At 51.3% G+C, this 22429-nt stretch overlaps 1 protein-coding gene across 1 annotated transcript in view; it reads right to left on the reverse strand.

Moving 5' to 3' along the window:
* The window catches only part of RAB6B (RAB6B, member RAS oncogene family), a 59126-nt gene extending 38408 nt beyond the window's left edge, over positions 1–20718 (reverse strand). The window contains exon 1 of the mRNA XM_086674323.1: positions 20322–20718. Within this exon, the coding sequence (XP_086530449.1) occupies positions 20322–20391 (70 nt within the window). The 5' untranslated portion in view covers positions 20392–20718. The remainder of the gene's footprint in view (positions 1–20321) is intronic.
* Positions 20719–22429: the final 1711 nt, after the last annotated feature.

A 22429-nucleotide genomic window follows, 5' to 3' on the forward strand; every position in this document is an offset into this window, starting at 1 on the left:
GCTAGGAAGGAGGCAAGGCCATCTGGGCCACTGTCCCTGCTCTGCAGGGGCCTGGGGAGAGGACTCCACTATTCCCTTGAATCCCCCTGCCCATAAGGTCCCCCATTTTGTCCTGACCATGGGATGCACAGCTCCTGGGCCCTATGGTGATGAGAGGAACTGGTGAGACACCAGTTACATCTGTCTGATCCTTGTTTCCTTCTGTGCTATTTTTACAAAACAGAAAAGCCTGGTCTATCCTTCCTGCAAGGTTGACAAGCCTGGAGGGCTGGGGACCAGGCTTCCCACACCACACCCGATCCTGCACCCTGTGTTCACAAAGGCAGCTCCAGACCAGGGCTTTGCCAGCTCCTACTGGAGCCCCGAGGGGCCAGCTGGCTCACTGTAGGCTAAATGAGGAAACGTGAAAAATCCCATTTCAAACCGTCCCCCCAAAGACTCAGACAGTAATTAAGAAATATGCAAAGCTCTTCATTGGACACTTTAATTATGTGTGTTAATTCCCTCTGACAAAGGATGCTCAGCCACCTGGGCCTCACTGAGGGACCCAGGGAAGACAGACAGAGGAGGGAGGAGGAATTGGGAGGAGGGGTCGGCAGGACAGTGCTAGGGGCTGGTCTGGCTGAAGCCCTTCCTCATGCTCCAGTTGGGAACCTGACCTGTTCCTGACACTCTCACTTTCCCCACTGTCCTCCACCCATCCCTATCCCCTCTGTGCAAACCCAGTGATCTTAGGGAAGTCTGCTCTGAGTCAGGGGCCACAGGGTGTCATCCACTGCCTCCCTCCCCTACCAACATACATCTCAGCTCTGCCACTCAGTAGACTAAGAGGTCACTATTCCAATAAGGTCGGGCTAGATGGTTTTGAAGGCCTGCTTCTACTTTGGAGCTGGTGACAAATGCTTACCAAGCCTGAAATACAGCTGGATGAAAGCACTAACACGGGCTCCTTTCCTGCTTGGCCAGAATCCCTCTGGCCCTTGGGCTTTGCCAACCTTTAAACATTTCATCCCATCCCCACAACCACCCCCAAGTGGCCTGGAGCCCTGAGAGCCCAAAATGGGGCTGTGCTCTGGCTGTCTACTCTGTAAGGAGGGGCAAGGGGCCCTGGAGCCAGTGAGGGTGCGCTGGCATGGAGGGAGAGTCTGTGCTGTCTGGCATGTGACTGGTTACATACAAGGAGTACCTGCATTTATGACAGCTGGGGTTAACCACCCCCACCTTTTTTCCTCCCAAAGGATTACTGGTTACTTTTGAAAATATAACTGTTTAAAATAATATTAGGATATCATAGCTATGTATCAATAGCAATACTGAATAGCCTCCCAATCTTTTTGAATACCCCTCCTATGTTTGAGGAGGTCCAAAGCCATCCCCCCCCCCCCCCAGTATAGAAGCCTCTCTTGCAGCCATGTTATAGACATATGACCTAGGCTCTCCCATTGGACCCTCACATGAGACTCCACCAAAAATGACCAACATGAATCTAGGGGGGGCTGGGACCCCCTCTGGGTCTGCATACAGAGGTAGCCCTGATGTGGGTTTGAGCAAGAGCTCTTGCCCATATCCAGCACAGGAACCGTGTCTCCCCCTGGACCAGTCCTGGTGTGACTCAGGCTGGTGCTCTGGGCCTAGCTCTCTGACCCTCCCAGAGACTCTGAACTTCCCAATCATTGCTCTAATACATTTACTGTTGGCTTTGCTCAAATCAGCTGGATAGTGAGAGCAGATGTCTCTTGTTTCTAACTAAGAATTCTGAGAGAGATATAAGGCAAAAAATAAGTAAGCTAAAAAGAGAAGGCTGGAGTAAAGAGTTTGTTTACAGAAATACATCTTATGATATCTTACCCCAGCCAGGAAGCGAGACTAAGAAATTATCTGAGCTCCCTGGCAGTCAAAGCAAAAACAAGCAAGCAAAAAAAACAACAACAACAACAAAAAACAAACCAAAAAACAAAAAACCCAAAACCAAAACCAAAATCATGACCAACTGTAAGATTCACAGCACTCACGAGAAAATACAAACTAGTTGTTAATACTGAGCTTTTTTAAGAATAAAAAATGTTCATTGATTTAGAGAGAAAGCATGTACACAAGAGAGGGAGGGGCAGAGAGAGAGAATCTCAAGCAGGCTCCACGCTGCTCCACATTGGCAGAGACCAATGTGAGGCTCTAATCCATGAACTGTGAGATCATGACCTGAGCCAAAATCAAGAATCTGATGCTTAACCGACTGAGCCACCCAGGCACCCCAATACTGAGCTTTTTATAAGAGCTGGGAAGCATAAAGTTCTTGAAAAGAGTCTGGAGGGCAGAAATCATGAGGCAGAAATTTACATACTTATATAATCAACTGGATGACCATCACTGATGAAAATCAAAGATGCTAACCAGCCCCAATAACACCCCCTACCCAAGTCACCATCCATAGTCATGGGCCCAGACCAGTGTTTCCTACAAATAAATGATTAAATGAAAAACCAAGGTCCAGGACTTAAGCTTATGATCAAGATGGAATAACAGGGACCAGATTTATACTCTCACTTGAAACAACTAAAATGCATACAAAATATATGAAACAATGATTTTCTAGACACTGTATAGTAAGCAATAAAGGACAGTAAACCCTAAGAGACACAAAACAAAGTATGTGAACCCCACAACTCAAATTGTTGCTCTGAGGATATTCTGGGCCATAGCACATGGAGGGTGGAGCCAGGTGGACTCCCTGAGTTGAGGAGACAGTGCTTAGAGTCCAGAGAAAACAATGCAGCTAGAGTTCACAGCACACAGTGCTGGAGAGGAGGGAGACACACACACACACACACACACACACACACACACACACACACACACACTGAGAGAGAGGGAGAGAGGGAGAGAGAGAGGGAACTCCAGAACATTCTCAGTATTCAGCTGATGATGCATCAGCAAATGTGTGTAAGGAAACTACCAAGACTAGGGAAAGAGCCACCCATATGGATTAAAGGAAACTGTTTGGCATCCACACAGACCTGGGGATAGTGCCTGTTCCTACCAGTCAGAGTAGAAAGCCTCATCATTTGTGGGACACTGGGCAGTGCCTCAGTAGTGGGCAATAATTAGCCCCACTCTAGTGAGCGCCACTCCAATCCCAGTTAACAAATCTTAAGGATATTTATAGGAACACAAAAACTATCCAATATATACCATGCAAAACTCACAATATCTAGCATTCAAGAAAAAAATTACCAGGCATGCAAAGAACACCTCCATAGTGGGTGGTAATTAGCACCAGACTAAGCACCACGTCAGTCCCAGCTAACAAATCTTAAGAATACTTAAAGGAATACGAAAACTATCCAACACACAACATGGCAAAATTCAAAATGTCTACCACCCAATAAAAAATAACTAGACATGCAAAGAACCAATAAAATAGATCCTTAATGAGGAGGAAAAAAAACAATGAAAATCAGCCCCAAACTGACACAGTTTGACAAATCAGCAAAGACATTAAAGAATTTTTATAACTCCATTTCATATGTTCAAAAAGTTAAACAGAGATGTGGAAGACATTTAAAAAGACATAAATCAAACTTCTGGATACACTGGATGGGATTAACAAGAGATTAATCCCAGATTAACTGCAGAAGAAAAGATCAATGAATTTAAAGACACAGTGATATTTAAAATGAAACAAAGAGAAAAAAAGAGAATAGAAATAAATGATTGGAAGCCCAGTGAGCTGTGGAATGATGTCAAGTGGACTAACATATATGTAATTAAAGTCCTCAAAGGACTGGTTGCGTGGGAGTGGTGACAGGGAAAAATATTTGAAGAAATAATCACTAAAAATATTTGAAACTTGAATAAAACTTTAAACACACAGATCCAAAAAGTTCAATGAATCCCAGGCAAAGGAAACATAAAAGAAACCAAGGCACATCATAACCCATTTGCACAGAATCAGTGATAGAGAATCACAAAAGCAGCCAGGGAAAAAAGACATATTATGTACATAGAAACAAAGATAAAAAGACAGCAATTTCTCCTCAGAAACAATGCAAGCAGGAAGACAATGGAGCAAAATCCATAACGTACTATTAACCTAAAACTCGAGGTTAATAACTTTCAGATATGTATTGTCAAAAACAAAGATGAAATAAAGACTTTTTCAAACATTCAAACACTGATAGATTTCATCACCAACAGATTCTCACAATGAGAAATGTTAAAGGAAGTCCTCAGGAAAAAGTGAAATGACACCAGATGGAAATGTGGATCTACACAAAGGAATGATGAACACAACAAATGATTAATAACGGTGAAATATGTAATATTTCTTTCATATTATTTAAAAATGTTTGGGATGCCTGGCTGGCTAGTTGGTAGAGCATGCAATTCTTGATTTTTGGGTTGTATGTTCAAGCCCCATGTTGGGACTTAAAAATATCATCTTTGAAAAACATCTTTAAAAGATCATTGGCTTTGTAAATAAAAATAACAACAGTAGGTTGGATCACAGACCTAACAAAACATGGAAGAAAAGAATTTTTGTTACCTTGTTAGAAACATGCAAACTGTAAGAAAATGAAGTGACATTTTTGAAGTACTAAAAGAAAAATGTTGTCCACACAGAATTCTATACCTAGCAAAAGTCTTTTAAAAAATGTGAGGGATGCCTGGGTGGTTCAGTCAGTTAAGTGTCTGACTCTTGATTTCAGTTTAGTTCATGATCTCACAGTTGGTGAGATTGAGCCCCTCACTGGGCTCTGCACTGACAGCTTGGAATCTGCTTGGGATTCTTTGTCTCCCTCTCTCTCTGCCCCTCTCCTGCTTATGTACATGTGCTCTCTCTCTCTCCCTCTCTCAAAACAAACATTTAGAAATATTTTAAAATAAATAAATAAAAATAAAAATGAAGGTGAAAAAAGGAATCAAATGCCAAAACAATTCACTGCTAGCAGACCCACAACACAAGGAAGAAAGTTCTTTGGGCAGCGGAGGACACCTGCACACTCATGCGTACATGCACTTAAAAATCTGAGAGCTCTGGATTTTAATTTGTCACTTATTTGCTTGGGTTAGTTACTATCCTCTCTGAGGCTTAGCTTCCTCATATGTATAATGTGGGCAGACATGCCTACCCTCGTCTCTCATATTATGAATTCTACGAGAGCAGTAAAAAGTTAACATTCTGGGTGAAAGACACACATGGGAAGACTTTGTACTATTCTTGCAACTTTCCTAAAGGCCTAAAATTATGTCAAAATAAAAAGTTAAAGAAAAAATATGGTGATTTTTTAAAAATTATGCACATACACACACACATCCATGACTCTCAGATTCCTGGCACATTCAGCAAATGGCTTGTTCTGATTTATTAAACATTCTGGTCCACATGATGCTTTCCTAAGAAACCAGAATGTAAGTGTATTTGGCATCAACTTAGTCTTCTACAGAACCAGAACCTAGCTGGGAAGCTGCTGTGAACCCTTCTAACCATGGGCCAGGAGGCTGAGCAATCCTGGACAGATCAGCTCAGTGGGCAGAGCCCATGTGTAACCACCACATGTGCACGTGCACCGAGATGCATACAAATACATACACAGAGACACACACACACATGGTCCATCCAGCAGGTGCCATGGTCAATCCAGCATGGTCAATCCTGCAGTGTGTGTGGGAACTCTCCAATCCCCCTGGTGACTTAGCAGTGAAACTAAGAACCTTGTCAAGACAGCATCTGCAGGACCTCTTGACAACCACCTGAGACCTGACCATACAGCTTGTGTGGACTGCAGAGCTGGTCCTGACCACAACTAGTGCACCTGCTGTCAGGAACTTCTCTGCCTCACTGATGCATCTCAAACACTCCTATCAGCTTCAAAAAGGTGCAGGGTCTCCCCTCCAGTTCCCAACGGCAGCACCAGTACCTGCTAGCTTTGAGTGCCAGCTACAGCCCCCACACAGCACACACAGTTACCCTCTGGCATGGCTTCCCTGGAGAGCCAGGGTGGGGTAGGCAGAACAGCCTGAAACTCAGCCTAACTCCATTCAGACCCCACACAGGCCAGTCATGTCCACATGCCCGAGCAGCAGCACAGGTGCTATGAAAAATGAATTCATAGTGAGGATATGTATGTTTGTTTGAGAGAAGGAGAGAGCACATGCTAAATTCCCACCAGCAGCTGATTTTTTGACAAGGCTGGTGTTAATGCAATTTGGTAGTTTATTTAACTGATAGGAACTCTTGGCCCATCCACAGCATGGAGTTTGGCAAAGTAGTATACATGCTCATGTTTATCCTTTCTTCCTGAAGCATATTGCTGGTGTTGTTGATGGTAAAAGCCTCACTAACAGGGAGAGAAGGGTGGGGTAGTGAGAACGGGCAGGCAGTGCTGAGAGGCATGGTGTGTGTTTCACAGGTTGTCAGCTGAGGACTAATGAGAGTGGTCCTGTGACAATGGACCCCCAGCACCCGTCCATGATGGCACTGCTATGGTCTGGCCAAGAGAGCAACCTTGTTTAGGCAGATGGAAGGTGGCAGTTCAGAGTGCAGGCTAATGTAAGCAGGGAACCTTCCTGGATCTCCAGCCCCCTTGAGAAGCCCCTGGGCTGGACATCCACAGGTGTGGTCTCTGAGGTCTCCATGAGCATAGGGAACTGTTCTTGGCACTCCCACTGGCCATGGCTTCTTCTCTCCTGTGTATACTCTCACACAGCCTGCCCACTGCTGCTCGCCTTGTTGCTTTGACAAGGGGGCAACCAGGCACAATCCCAGCCCCTGCACCTCTAGAGCCAGCTGTAGGCGGAAGACTGGACATGCAGACTCCCCCTTAGGTCAAAAGAAAGAAGCCTCCTCCTACTCTCAGGAGGTGACTCAAGGTCACCTGCTCACAATTCACTTGGGGAGCGGGGATGGCTTCCTGGTGAAGTTGAGAGATGGGGATCATTGTTATGGAGGTAGAGAAGGCTTCTAGATATCCAGGACCCTAGGCCTGGGAGTGGGCACAGGACCACCCAGCAGGTAGAGGTGCACTGTCTCCAGCCCTTGTGAATCAGGGACAACTGCTGGCCAGGCACTGGGGTGGCCAGAGGGCCAGGCTGGAGGGAGGGAACAGCGGGACCCGAGTCAATACTGAGGTCTGCCCTCTGGACTTGGACGCCTGGGAACCAGGACAAGGAGATGGTAGCCAGGCTCATCCAGTCCCCATCCCACAAGCTCCGGTTCCCTAAGAAGCCCTCTCAAAAGCTGCACCAGAAGTGGCATGAGTCATCAAGGATTCTAGATTTAATCTTGCTCAAGTCCCTCACTGAGCTGAGGAGATGTGAGGTCAGAGAAGGGGGCTACCTGCCCAGAATCATAGAGCACCAGGGTCATGGTCAGACAGGATCTCTCCTGGTTCACAGTCAGATCTCCACTTCAGAGGTTTCTCTGAGCCCATAAGCCTTTCCAAAGTGTGCTCAGGACAAGGAGATCCAGCCTCCTAAAGTCCCAGTAGCAACACGCAACACAGGAAGTGCCAAGGAGCAGCACAGAGTAAACTGCACTAAGGCACAAAAGCCTGGGTTCTAGAAGGAATACAGATCTGAGTGGCCGCAAAATACCAAGTCATGGCAAAAAAGCAGCTAGATAAAAGTCTGATCCAGTCCTGACATGTGACATGATGCAGCATGTGACAGGAAAACTGGGGGCCCAGGGAGCAAGAGGGCTTGTTCAAGGCCACATGAATTAAGAGCAAGAGCAGAGCAGGAAACAGGACCCCACTCCCAGGGGCCTCCCTCTTATCTGCTTTGGGTGGCCTCAGCCAGCTGCTTAACCTGGGGCAGGTCCTGGCCCCTTCCTAGATGCTCTAACTCCTTGTCTGCAAAACAAAGGCATCGCTAAGGTGTCTGCTCCCTGGAAAATCTTCACCCCATCTGTAGTAGTTATTGGTTATTGTGTAATAAACACCACAACCTTAGCGGCTTAAAGTAACACACACTGATTATCTCACAGTTTCTGTGGGCAGGAGTCTGGGCATGGTTTAGCTGGGTCCTCTGCTCAGGGACTCACAAGGTTGTAATCATGGTATCAGCAAGGCTACACTTCCTTCTGGGGCTTGGCATCCTCTTCCAAGCTCCTGTGATTGTTAACAGAATTCAGTTCCTTGTGGCTTGTTCCAATTTGGTGGGGCTGCGAGCCAGAGGTCACTCTTATTTCCTAGAGGCCACCCATAGTTCTCTGCCACATGACCCCTCACAGGGCTTCTCACACATGGCGGCTCATGTCTTCAAGGCCAGCAAGAGGGGTCTTCTGCAGAAATAACCATGGGAGGGACACCCATCACCTCTGCCATACCATACTGGCCAGAGGCAAGCCTCAGTTTCCATGTGCATTCAAGGGGAGTGCTATGCAAGGGCATGACTCATTCGGCATCACCTGAGGTTGCATCTGCCGCGACCATTTACACGTTCCTAAGAGACACCACCTCTACTCTTCACTCAGTCTCTGCTTCCTCTCCTATAGTGGTGAGGTGGCTTGGTCACCTGCAGCAGAATCTCATGGGTCTCTCTGCCTCAAGGCAGAAGCTAAAAGATGGCCTGGGACAGAGGCTGGGGGGGATGGGGGCAAAGCCGGGCCCCTGTTGTGTCGACTACATCGTGCATTTGCACACTGCTCTGCACAGTTCTTTCACATCACATCCAGCCCTCCCCAAGCTGAGGTGGATGGATGAGCTCTCCAGACCAGAACGCTTGCTGAGTGGCCCTTCTGCTGCATGATGGAGGCAGGAGAGAGCTGGGCTCTGCCCTCTTCTGACGTAAATGTGAGAGAACCAAGGTGGGAGGTTAGCTGGGCACTTTTTCAGGACTGTATTATCTTCCGATCTGGGCAGCAGCTGCAGTGCTTTGGCTGGATGTGGGGGAAGGGAGGGGAGACTTAACTGGAATCAGAGAACTGGATCCTGGAGCTACAGGTATTCAATCATAAAAATTGACTAATTTGGGAGGAGCCTTTTTTCTCCCTAAAAAGAAACCTTCTCAGAGGTGCTCTCTACTCAGAGAAGAGCAGAACTAAACAAACATCTCCTGGTCCCAAGACTTGACCCTACTCACAGCCGCCTGAGCTGGGAACTGCAGGGTCCCAGTGGGGCAGAGCCTACCTGACTCTGGGAGGGAGGGACAAAACTGTGTCTGCTCCTTGAAGCCCAGCACTGGAGCACTGGTGCTGCTGAACATCCTCTCTCATCCCCCAGGACAAGGTAAGAGCCCTTCTCTCCACTCCGGCTCTACCTGGCTGGCAGTCCTCAACCCTCCTCACAGCAGCAGCCACAGCCCTGGTTCCTCACCTTGTCCTCGACCCGAACACAGAATGGGTCCCCTCACTCCTGTACCCAGCACACACCAGTGCCTCCACGGGAACCTCCAGCCCTCCATTCTATTTGGACAGAACCTGGGATGCACAGCACTGCTGCCCAGAGCTGCAAACCACCCTGGTTTTCCCAAGGCACCAGTGCTGGCCCACAAGCCCTGTGACTGGCACACCTAGGTCCATCTGTGTCTGGTGAGAGCACGTCCCTTCCCCATCTCAGCACTTCCATGGTTCTCCCTTCCCCGTTCTGTCCTCCTAGCCCTCTCCCTTCACTGGATGGGGAAACAAGAAATACTTGTTCTAAATGCTTCACTTAATCTCTTCTGCACAGTGTTTACTCCCTGCTCATCAACAGGGTCAGAACAGAACATTTTCTCCACGTCTCCAAAGTAGCACACAATCCTCAGTGGGACCTGTCTCTCGTGTGGAGGCCACCATCACAGCTCTTCAGTCCTGAACCAGGGATGGGTCTCTTGGTCCTGCCTCTGCCCCAGGGGTACGGGCAATGGAGGAACCAGAAGGGGTTCAAATGGTCAAGGTTGCATTGAGCTGCTTGTGGCCAGCTTCGGGGTCTATTTTTCTCCAGGCCAGCAACTCCAGGCAAGGGTTACACCTCTGCTGAGCACCAAGCAAGGGGACGGGTCTCCTTACCCACTGTGACCTCAGATGATTAATCTGGCACCGCTCAGAGGGGCCATGGGCAGTGACTAAAATGTGCTTGATTACTGACAATTAGGATATTCTTCACTCACTAGCCACACTGACAAAGGAATACCCAGCTGGGTGCTTAGTAACGTGCATGGGCACCACCTGAGCAGAAGACAGGAGGGACAGGGAGCAGGGGTCACCAGGGCTTTGCAGGGTGAGGTTTCAGTCCTTGAGAACAGACCATGAGCTGACCCACGGGTGGGGGACTGCATCAACTGACCTGAACAGGCTGCCCTCTCTGGTCTAGGGCTGGGTTCAGGATGGCAGTCCCCTGCCTCTACTCTGGCTCCCCGGCTCTTGCCATTCACTTTTTGTGCAGCCACTTGAGGTTGGGTTTCTGTCTCCAAGTGAGGGAGAGGGGCTCTCCCTTATATAATGCTGCCCTCCCTCAAGTTTTCACAGGCCCCTAAGCTTATTGGGGAGCTAGAATTCATCAGAGAAGAGCAAGGGAATCCATGGGAGAAAGCAAAGACAGTGGGTCAAGCATCTGTTGGAAGAGGAACCCAGAAAGGGAAGGAGTGATAAGAGGCTGCACAAAGGACCAGGGGAGCTCACACACCCAATGACCAGAGAGGCAGACAAGTTCACATACCCAAAGACCAGGAGGCTAGGGGTACAGTTATCTAATAACCAACCTGAGCAGGTGGCAGAGGGGAAGAGTCTGGAAGGGCAGCCAGCAGCCCTGGAGCACCCCGTTGGCGGACAGAAGCAGTCAGGGGACCCAGGGCATTGTGGAGGCAGGAAGGACAGAGGAGTTCAAGGAGGCCAGTTTGGGTACATCTGAGTACAGCGTGGCCTTGTAGAGAAGGACAGGAGCTCCTCCCCTACAACCCTTCATTGCCCCAAAGTTTTCACCACATAGAGAAAGAACCAATAAAATCTATGTACCCAGAGGTCTAAATCTCAGAGCTGGAAGCTCAGGCTCACAAACCCTCCTCTGTGTTCCATTCTCTGACTGTTCCCTGCATGGCCTGGCTCAGGCTGCCTGCATCTCTTGCCTCCAATCAGGCCATATTCATCTTTGTCTTCTAATCCATGAGCATGTCCCTCCTTGGTCAAAACCACCCGGGGGTCCCCACTGCCTGCAGGGAAGACACAGACCCTGTGTGTAGAAGCAAGATTCTCTGAGGCCTGAACCTGCCCACTTCTCCAGGTTCAATGATTTTTTCTAACTATGCTCACGACCTCACCTCCCACACCTACGCCAGAGTCCAGTCACCTTGAACTACACCCAATTCCCCCAGAAGCTCCAAGCCCCTCCCAGCCCCCAACCTTGGCATAGTTGGGCCCTCCCCTCAAGATGCCTCCCTTGTGTGCCTATGAATTCCCTCTCACTATGCAAAACCTCCTCTGGGAAGCCTTCCCTGACTCCGCCAGCAGACCACACCCACAGCCTTGCTTGTGTGCTTTAATAGTCACATTAACACTGGCTGAGATTTATCACCTGCCTACCTCACCAAGCACTGTTCTAATCACAACATGGCAAAGCCTCAGCCCCTGTGGTCTACCCAGGCTGCACTCCTTGTCCTTGGGGAAGTTACAGAGCCGTGAAGATGAGGTGCTCTTCCTGGGAGCAGCTGTGGGGGCCCAGCAGAGCAAGGCTAGGTGAATCTGTCCCAATTCTGCTGGGACGGGCAGTGGAAAAATGCCAACCAGGGAGTCAGAGGCCTGGGAGCTCCTCCCAGTTAGCAGTAACCGTTCTGGGTCCTGCAATCTGTGCTAAAGTCTTTCCTTCTTCGAGACACACTTTCTTTGTTTATAAAATGGGTACACAGCTCCACTCATCAGATCACAAGGATGTAGGCTATGCAGCTCACTACACGAGAGGACCAATGGGTGATTCTCAAAACCTCCACCCTACTTCTCTCTCATTCATCTATAAAAGGAGGGATTGCTGTCACTGTTTCATTAACAAAATTACCTATCACTTGAGCATTCACCGTGCGCCATGTACTGATGTATTAGATCTTCATGCAACCTCAACAAGGTAAGGATTGCCCTGCTGTCTGATGAGAAAAATGAGTACAGGGTGGTCCTGTTATATCCCAGCACCACCCAGAGAGTGAGAAGTGGGGCTGGGGCAGAAGTGCAGGGCTTAGGAGCACCAGTAAGTGATGGTGCTGGAGCAGGAGCTGGGGCTGGTCTGGTGGGGTGACTGCACACCCCTGTTGGTGCCAGCCCTTTCCCAGCCCTCTCTGCTTACCACACACCCACCTGGCTGCAGAAAGAAGTATCCTGGAGTAGGGGTACCTGGGAGCTGTCACCTGTTCTGCTGTCCTCACCAAAGGTCCTCGGTATGGAATAACTGCCCGCCAGCAGGGAGGGCAGGATAGCCCCATCCCGATTGCCTGGCAACCTGAGTCAAACACACCGTCAGAAGAGAGGAGCCACAGAGCCCTGGGGGCACACCAGGGAAGAGGGCCAAGAATGCCTCCCAGAAAAAGAGGTAGCAGACTGGAGAGGACTCTGCACTGGGACTGTCCAGGGGAGTTTGGGGGGATATAATTAGCAGAGGCCCTGATTACATGCCTTCATCTCTGCAGTTTCTCTGACCTCTCTAGCCAGCAATGCAATCTCCAGGCTGAGAGTGTTACTGACTTGGCATCATACCCTGAGCTAGCTGTGAATTACAGGACCAGAGTTAGAGCTCCATCAGCCTGAGTGGTCATCCATCCAGCAGCTTCCGAGGATATATTGAGAAAGCCAGAGAACACCGTGGGCTTATCCAACCACAGAGGCTGCTGGTGGTTGACCCCAAACAGAATCAGGGTCTCCGGGCCCTGATATCTCCAGGCCTGAAGGAAGGATGAGGCCAGGAGAAGGGTTACCCCAGAGCAGGTGGGAACCAGCCACTTAGTTTGATTGGTTCTTCCCTTCCTAGGATTTAGTTCTCAGCTAGAACCCAGATGACATCTTGTCCATGGTGTGCAGGACTGACTTGGGAAGGCTTTAACTGCCCCACATCTTCTCCAACCAACTCCCTTCAAACCACCCCAAATAAGCAGTTCATTCTATGTAAGAATGCAGTGTCTGATATGCAATCCAGCTCAATCAGATTGGAGAGACTGCTTGCTTCTTAGAGCTATCCCCCTGCCCTCCTCTCTGCTCAGGGCCCCAGTGCCCTCTCACCAGCCTAAGGGAATCAAAGACCTCCTCCCACCCACCCCCATGTTGTGATCCATTCCTCAGCAAAGAGCTTGGCACATGATTCCCAAGGAGACATTTATGGCAGACCTCTTGTCTATAAGGCCTCAGTGTTCTGTCCTCTTTTCCCCACAACAGGGCCTGAGCCTGCCTTTGAGGCATGAGGTCTAACAGATCACTATGTGCTTCTCATAGTGACCTGGGTTCATGGACTATGGGTTCAAGGACTAGGTTCACATTAGCAGTAAGTCTGTGGCCATGACGTGCTCTCCCTGAACCCCTGTCTCCTGACATGCAAAACAAGGAGAATTTCACATCTATCACAGGATGCCGGAAAGAAAAGTGCCCTGTGTGGAGCCTAGGGCATAGAGTGTATTCTTAAATGCCATCTGAGGTTAACTGGAGGAAGAACACGGAAACCCAGGAAGGTTAGCTCCATTTCCCATCATCCTCTCCAAACCTTAGAATAAACAATCCTTCCTAGGTGTAGATGTGACTGAGCCATTCCCCAGCTGAGGATCCTCCACCAGCTCCCCACTTCCCTCAGAATAAAGCCCCAGCTCATGGCCAGCCTCTGTGACCTGCCCTCACACCTCATCTCCAGCCACAGGGGAAGCTGGGTGAGCTGGTTAACTTAATGCTGGAAGTCCCTTTCTCTGGGGGAAATCCCACTAAGGCATCATGCCCTTTCCCCAACTGTCCATCCAGCTCTTGGAAGAAAGCTGTGATTTCTATCACAGAACGCACACAACTGAAGTCTTCCTTCTTCCCTGGCCCACTACCCACAGCAACTATGGGGCATCAGGTGGCCAGTGTTCTAATGCATTTCCTGGAAGTAACCTTTGCTTTTAAGGCTCTTTTCTGCCCTCAGGAGCAGGATATCATCTGTTTTTTCCTGGACCCTGCCCTGTCCCTTGGGTAGGCCCCCACCTGGGAACAGGTGGTGCCTGGCCCAGGACACGTGATTGAGTCACCTGGGCTCCCACTGGTCTTGTTACCAAGAGACCAGAATAAATCTGTTTTTCTACTAAAAATAAATCACTTCACCAAAATGACAAAGTACTCATAGCAGTGAACGTTTACTTTTAAAACAAGATCCCACTTAGTTTAGGACAAAAGTTATGAAAATAAAAAGGAAAGCTGGAAATTTCAAGCCCTAAGATACAATAAAGAACCCCTAGGAGTTTATAGGTGTTATGAATCTTTCTCCTCTCCTTCTGAGTCCCAAGCAGCAGAGACTGGCCTATGCCTCAGTGCCCTCAGGCCTTGCCTGGGGCCCCATTTCCTGGGGCCTTTTTGGCTCTAACAAAGCTGCCCATCTCAACGTGAGTCTGATACTTCTCCCTGGCAACCTCCCCCATCTTCTCTTCTCTGTGCTGAGAAATGGAAAAGGATGATAGTGGACAGTTGAGAAAATGCCCAGCACAGTTTTTCTAGCAGTTCACCTCTGATGTCTATGGATTTTGCTTTTTACTCTAATCTTTTCTCACCTTGATCAATGGTTCTGCCCAATAATTTCTTTAAGTCATTACATTAAGATCAGGCAGCACTGCACATTCAATGGTTCATTCATTCAGCAACAGCGCAAGACACAGAGTGCAAAGGACAGAGAGACTTCACAGCCTGGATGGGACACAGATAGTACCACCCTCAGATTTGCCCCCAAGGAGTTTGCAAGGTCAAGGTAACACCTACCAAGTTAAATATTCATTGGCTGAGTTTATGGATGTTATAAGCAAAAAAGGACAATGAGATTATTTTGTTGTATTTTAGTGGGATTCATTATAATTTGGGGGCTGCAAATGATAATGGGATCACAAAAAAGACAGTACTATTACATCTGCATAGCCAGAACATAATCTAACGGTCTCATTTCTCTCTTCTGGTTAGTTCTCTTGTCTCTGACCCTTAGCATGGAGGGTGCCACGTTTGTCTTCTACCAAGTACAGGTTAATTCTCATCATGGCGTCTCATCTGATTTTCTCATCTCATGCACACCTCTTTAAACAAATAAAGCCAACATTCTGGGCCCACATCCAAGGTACCCCGCCATCATTCCAGACACTGAGGAAAGGAAGGAAAAAAGTGGGAGGAGCAAAAACAAGACCCAGAAACTGAGGAACAGAGCAACTGGATTTATGTCCAATCTCGCAGTGAGCTCTGGCAACATCCCATTTGGGCATATCCCTTCCTTCCCACCTCTGGTGGCCTTACTGCTTTCTCTTATTTCTTTAGAGAAGGTGGTGGGGATAAGAGTCCCTTGAGAATTTCACCTTCTGTGAGATGTACTATGGGTTGGGCACAACCAAGGCTAAAGGCTTCAACCCAGTGTGAAAGATTTTTAAGTGTTTCTGGTAAAAATCTCCTAGCTTGAGAAAGCAGCAGGTGTCAGGATGAAGAATCCTGCTTCAAACTGCCTTGACTCCCCTCACTTTTAATCTACTGATGGACCATCAGTAAATATCAAACAGTGAGGATAATCTCATCATTTTTAAATCCAGATATTTAATGAGCAAAAGTCTCCTGCAGATGGGGAGAAGGGGAAAGGAACTAAGATCTAGTCCTCTCAGGTGCTTAAATTCACATTTGAGGGGCTTAAAATTCAGTTAGGGGTTTTGTTTCTTAAAAAGCTAATAAACATTTAAAAATCCAGAATAACTGAGACAACAGACAGGTCATGGGGCAACATGTGATAGTTTTTTAAAAATGCTCAGAAAGAAACCAAAGCTACTCCATGGTGAGCGCCCAGGTGGGCTGGGCACAGCAGAGGGAGGGGATCTGGGAGGTGTTGGGAAGGAGACATCGGGAAGGGCTTCAGATACAATTCCCAGGCCAACCAAGGGCGCCCTATGTGGTTATGGGTGGTGTGTGGTGGGAGGGCAGGGGTCAGGCTGAGCCAGGCCTTGGGAGGGGCGGGGGGAGCCCTCCAGGCAGTGGAGGGGCACTGAAGACTCCTTAACCCAGAGGAATGGGATGACAGTCGGGGATAGCCCCTCCTCAGCACTGGCAAGCCAGACACCCTCATCCTCTTGCTCCCCACCCCCACACACTTCTTCTCCACAGCAGGGAGAACAGACAAAGCTCCCTCGAGAGGGTGGGCCCCTCGCAAGACCTACTCCCTGTACTCAGCCCACCAAAGGAGCACCAGCCAGTTGCCTATAGAAGCATCTCCTCCTCTGAAGCCTTAGAAGCCATCTCTGACACCTGCCGACAAAGGTGGGTGGGACGCCGTGCTGTGTGCTTCCATAGCAGCTGTTCTCTTGTCTTCGCTTGCACAGACCTTTACTGTAATTATATCCACAAATGTCTGAAGTCCCCAGTGGACCATAAGTTCCGGGAGGCAGGGATACACTCAAAGGCCTGACTAAATAAATAAATGGATGATGGAAGGAGGAAAGGAGAGAATGATGGGTGGGGGTGGGGAGAGGGATGAGTGAACAAATGACTAAATGGCCAAAGCTGTGTGCACAGTCACTGTGTTGTATACTCTGAGAATGCCATTCCCATCATGCTCACTGTGATGGCACCTCCAGAGCACAACTGCCAGGGACAAGGAGAAGGCAGGTCAGAGAGAGAAGCTGTCCTGCTGGCCTCAGCCTGGGAACACAGACCCAACTTGTGGTGTCCCTCAATCTTCCTGCTTTGGCAGGAGGAGTCAAAGGGAAGGGAGATCAGAAGAGGCTAGAACACCCAACAGGGATATCCCACATCCCTAGTCCCCACCACACACCCAGATGCACTGAAGGAAGCCTAAACCCCCACAGAATGCCGTCTGAACTTAGGAGGAAGGCATGTGTCCCCCAGGCCCCCTCTCTTTCCTAAGACACCTGCTCATGCCTCTCTTCTCTGGATGTCACCAAGAGTCACAGTTGAGATTAGTGTGCCTCGCCCTCCACACCATCCCCTGTCACTGCCATCAGCACAAGGCCATGGGCAAAAGGCCCAGAGAGAGCCATCTGAACACCAGCAGCATTGCACAGCCTTCCTACTGCAAAGAATCTACTCATTCTAGATCCACAGCACACTTTCCACAACCCCACGCCCTGCCAGATTGACACAGACAGCAAGCCTGTAGTCCATGGTCCAGGGGACAGCGTCATTCTGCTGCCAGGAAGGCTCTCTCCTGGGCTAGAGGTGTTCTCTCTAGAGTGGTTCACTTAAGGTCTTCCCACTCAAACCAGGCCCTGGTATCTTTGAAGGCTTGATGCCCTCTTGGGATTATCTATTTCAGGGTGTTCTTCTCATCACTGGGCTTCGGGTTGGGTACTCCTTTTTGGAATCTAGCTGTCCTCATCTACTGGTCTAGGGAGATGCCACCACTATAGCAGGCACAGGAAACAAGGGAAGGCCACATCCCTCCAGCCCTTTCCCCTGGCCTCTATCCAAGGGAGTCAGCTCATATAGGAAGACCCATGCATGCTCCTCTAGAAGGCTCTGTCAAGCTCAGCTGGCCCAAGTGTCCCAGGTATAGAAGGTGAGGGCCCTCCGAGGTCACATAGAGAGGGAGAGCCAGGGTGGCAGGAGGGCCAGACCTCAGGGGCTCCTTGCACTGCAGAGACTGCAGTGGCACAAAGGATCAACACACACAAAACTGTGTGCAGGCAAGACAGAAGCAACGGCTATGAAGGCAATCCCCCCCCCCATCCCATCAGGCTCAGGGATGCATATGATCCCCACCTAACTTGGGGGGTCCCAAAAGCCATGCAGAATACAAGGTACACAACCCACTAATGATATACTCAGGGCTTCTCAGGGCCCTAGGGATCCCAGCCAGAAGGAACTAGAGTAGCCAATAGCCAAACTCACTGATGGCAGTCTTTTGTCTCTAATGACTGTGTTCCCAGGGCCCACAAACCCTGACCCCAGCCAAATAGCCCAGCATTCCTCCTAGGTCACCTAACCCAGCCACAAGTCTGGTCAGAGAATGGCAATCCTCACCTCAACTCTGGAAGGCTCCCCATTCTTTGTTTCCCCAATTCAAGGTCATCTTGATTCCCAACATTAATGATTGGGAACAGAAGATGTGGTTTCTAGCCCCAGAAGTGCTAGCAATACACGGATGGGGGCTCTCTCTCTCTCCAAGCCCTTCCCACCCCTGGGCTCAGAGTTCTAATCTACACATGCAAGGTGGGGGCTCTATCTCTAAGGCCCTAAACTCTCATTTCTGTGATTTAGGAACAAAGGGGGTTTGCAAGGCTCCTCAGGGACCTCAACCCATAAGAGATTCTGAGTGAGTCCAGAGTTTTCACTCAAACTCACAAGAGACAGTCTCATCAAAGCCCTGGTCCTTTACTGAAGCAAGTTCAGACTTGGGATAAACAAATGTTTCTTGAGAACCTACCAGGGTCCAGGCCCTTTGAGAGGCACAGGGGAAACACGGAGGAGGAAGAGAAGTGCCCTCAAGCAACCATTTCACAGAGGCAGAAACTGAGGCTCAGAGAGGCCTCAAACTCTGCTCAAGGCAAAGCACGTAGGAATTCAACTCCCAGGATGCCTGATCCCTTCAGAGTTCTCTCCCAGGGCTCCGGGCTGGGTAACATAAGCACTGGGATGTGAAGACCCCTGAAATCCCTGCAAGCATGGGAAAAGTGAGCTCTGAAACTGGACGCTATTAAAATCAGAAACTCAGAGTCCAAGGCACAGGACTGGCTGGCTCAGTTGATCTTGTTCTGAAATGCCCTGCTTGGCCCCAGGATGCACCCCCGTGTTAGGGTCTGACCATGTCTGACATCCTTCTCTCAACCATCCATCTCAGGTAATGAGCAGTAACACAGGAGACTGCCATGCGACCTTCACAACCCACATGTACACACACCACAGTAGCACTGTTTCCTGAGCCCACAAGGTCCTCCTAAGGTTGCCTGTGTCTCAGCTCCTTGTACAGACAGGCACCAAACCAGGTGAACTGGACTGGTCTGCAAAACAAGAGCTGGGGGTGCTGTCCCCAGCAACCACGTTCTTCCTGCGGTGAGCTGGGCAAGGCCCAGCCTGCGCCTCTGCAGCCCCAGGGGAGAGGCCTCTGGAGAGGTGCACTGAGAACCACTCCTTCCTACAGGTGTCAGAGGGGTCCACACTCTTCACTCTGGTCGTCCCACCCTGGGGCCAACCCGGGTTTCAGAGATGCTCTCCCTGGGGAGGCTGCTGGGCGGCAGGGAAGCCGTTTGTCTCCTTCCCCCCCCCCCGCCCCCCACCCCCCCCCCCCCGCCCCTGGCCTGCTGCCACGGTGACCTCCCCTCCCCCAAGACTGGCGGTGAGCTGGGAGGTGGGGGTGGGAAGCCTCCTCCGCCGACAACGCTCTCAGGAGGGGTGCTGGGAAGCCAGGCAGGGCGTGTCGCCTGGTCCTTTCTCTGCCCAGCGCCAGGCTTCGCCGCCTCTTGGTGCGCGGCGCCCTGTACCATCCCCCAAATCGGCCTCGCACCAGGGAACCCTAGCTGTCCTCGCCCAGACCCTGAGCCCGAGAGACACTAACGCACGCTGGCATAGGGCAGCGTCTAGAACCTTCCGTGCCCAGTCGGACGCAGGCCAGGGGAGGTAGGCGCCCGGTTCCCCTACAGCCTGCGCCCGCTCCTTCCACAGGAGACAGGTGTTGGCCTTCCCCCGCGGCCCTGGGCTCCAGGGCCCGGACGTGCCCGTCATTAAACATGGGTCCGGCAGGGTCCGCAGGAAGCCCTCCGACCAGACGCCGGCACTGCCTCGTTCTCCGAAGAGGGGCGCCAATCCTCTCCCGGCCCCCGCGGGCACCCCTCCACCTGCGCGGTCGCCCGCAGCCGGTGCCGCAGTGCGAGCGAGTCCGCGAGCCCGGCGCTTTCACGCCCCGGCCGGCGCCGCCGAGCTAGCCGCCGCCCTCCGGCCCCCCGCCGCGCCGCACCGGCCCCGCAGCTCTCGCCCCGCACCCCACCTCCCACCCTCACTCCCACCTGGGGCCCAGCGCCCCCTCCATCCCTACCCCGGGCCCCTCCCCTGCCTGGCCCCGCCCGAGCCAGCCTCGACCCCCACATCCCCATCCCTCCCCTCCGCCCGGGCTTGGAGGGGCCTTTCCGAGCCGGCGCCGGGGCCCTAACGGGGCGGATGATTTGGCGGCAGGGGTCGCCTCGGCGCGGCGCCAAGCCAAGAGAATAAGCGGGGTACTTACCGCTCTGCTCCCCCAGGAACACCAACTTGAATTTTCTCAGTGGGTTCCCAAAATCTCCCCCTGCGGACATGGTGCTGGCAGCCGGGCCGTGCAGGAGGAGGAGGAGAAGCGAAGGAGCAGGGAAGGAGGAGGAGGGCGAGGGGAGGCGGCCGGCGGTGCGGGAGCCGGAGGGGGAAGGGCTGGCTGCGCGCGTCCCTGACTCCCCAGCTGCGTCCCGGCCCCGGCCTGCGGCTGCGTGTCCGGCGGCGGCGGCGGCGGAGGAGGAGGCTGGGGCTGGGCTGCTGCGGGCGGCGCTCGCTGCGGTGCGAGGGGCGCGCTCTGGACGCCCGAGGCGCGGCGCGGACAGAGAGGCGCGGGCGGAGCGGGGCGCAGGGACGGCGCGCGGGGCGGAGGAGCGCTCTCTCGAGCCGCGAGCCGCGGCCCCCTCCCGTCTCCCTCCTCGGTCGGCGCCTGCGCTCTGCGCGCTCCCCAGCCTCTGATGTCATGCGGGGCCCGCGGCGCTGCGGGGCTGGGGGCGTCCGCCCGCCCACCGCGAGCCCACACTCGGCGGGAGAGAACCGCCTGGCCCGGCCTCCGGGGGACCCCCGGATCGGGCCGTCTCTCGTTGCCCCACTACGTCTGTCTTCCCCACTCTTAACTCTGCCCCTCCTTTGAATCCAGAAAAATGACAGGAGAAACTGAGAAATTGTCAGGGGACGTTTGTTTCTGGTCTTTTAAAACCTAGATGCCAGTCCCTTCTTCCACCTCCCGCGACGCCGCAGATGCACGGCCTTATGAGAAGACAGAAAGGAAAGGAGGTTGGGGGAGAGCCAGGTTGTGTGGTGGACCATGTGCGGGTAGACTGGCTCCACTGTCACCCCGTGGGGTCTCTAGCCTGCCCTGCCCTCTCTAGGTCCAGATCCCTCCTCTGGGTGCCTCTGTGGGGTCATAGGTGTCACCTCAGACCTGGCCAGCAAGAGAAGAGGACCAGTCCAAGGTGTGCCTTTCTGAAGCCAACCTCTCCTACAGAGAATTTTACCCTAAGTCTGTTGTCCCCTGGGTGAGAAGGAGCAATGACGTCCGGAATATCAGTGTGGCCGACTCCAGACAGTGCTCTGGAGTTCTTGACCCTGGGGCCACCAGGCTGACAAGACTACTGCTTGCCCTGGCAATTAGTTGTATCTGGACAATGCGCTCCCAGAGGCCGGGAGGGTGGCCTTCCATTACCCCCTGTATGTCACTGGCCCACTGAGGCACAAAGGACAGGTTGTGAGTGGGTGAGAACAAGGGATCCCAAGTGTTAGAAGCATTCTCAGGACAGCCATATGGTAAGGCATTCTGGTTAATGCAGGTTTCACAAAGCTGCCTACTACTCTCCTACCACCTCCTTCCTTATAGCGGTTCAAAGAACATTAATTTGGGAACAGGCTGTGTGTGTGTGTGTGTGTGTGTGTGTGTGTGTGTGTGTGCGCGCGCGTGTGCAGAGAGAAAGAAAGAATGAGAAGCAATCTTAATCCCCAGGTATTACCAAGGAACATTTGCTACCCACTTTCTGACTTACAGGGCTTGACTGGGGTGTCTCCCTGGTTTGTTGACCTAAAGCCCCTCTCTCATTGCTTGTTTAAAAACTAGAAAGTGAGTTCCATGAAAGCAGCTGTTGAAGCTCCACTATAGGATCTCAAGGATCTAGCTGAGAGCCTACTAAATAGTTGTAGAACATTTGAGCTAATGTCTAGAACGCAAATCAGAACAGCTGTTCTATTTCTCAGTCACCTTTGGTTTGGAGCCTCAGGGATTGCAGGCCAGCACTCTGGGATATCTACTCCACTGTGCCCGGCATCAGGCTCAGGGGGACCCTCCAAACTCCCACTGTACTTCCGCTCTGGGGTTCTCATTCTCTCAGGAGACTGCATCCAGCATGGGGCTGAAGGAGGCTCTGGAAGACGCTCCCATGCCGCAGCCCTTCCTACCTCTGAGTGGTCCCTCCACCAAGGTTCCAGAGGAATCATGGTCAAGTTGCCACCTGGTGCTGTCTTCCTGCACCCTCTCAGCCTTTATTGGGGACATTGTCAGTGGCAAGACAAAGCAGCTGAGATGTGACAGGAAGTGTACCATCTTTTAGGTGAGCC

This window comes from Puma concolor, chromosome C2, assembly GCF_028749965.1.
Source record: "Puma concolor isolate L17-30 chromosome C2, mPumCon1.1.hap2, whole genome shotgun sequence".
Classification (NCBI taxonomy): domain Eukaryota; kingdom Metazoa; phylum Chordata; class Mammalia; order Carnivora; family Felidae; genus Puma; species Puma concolor.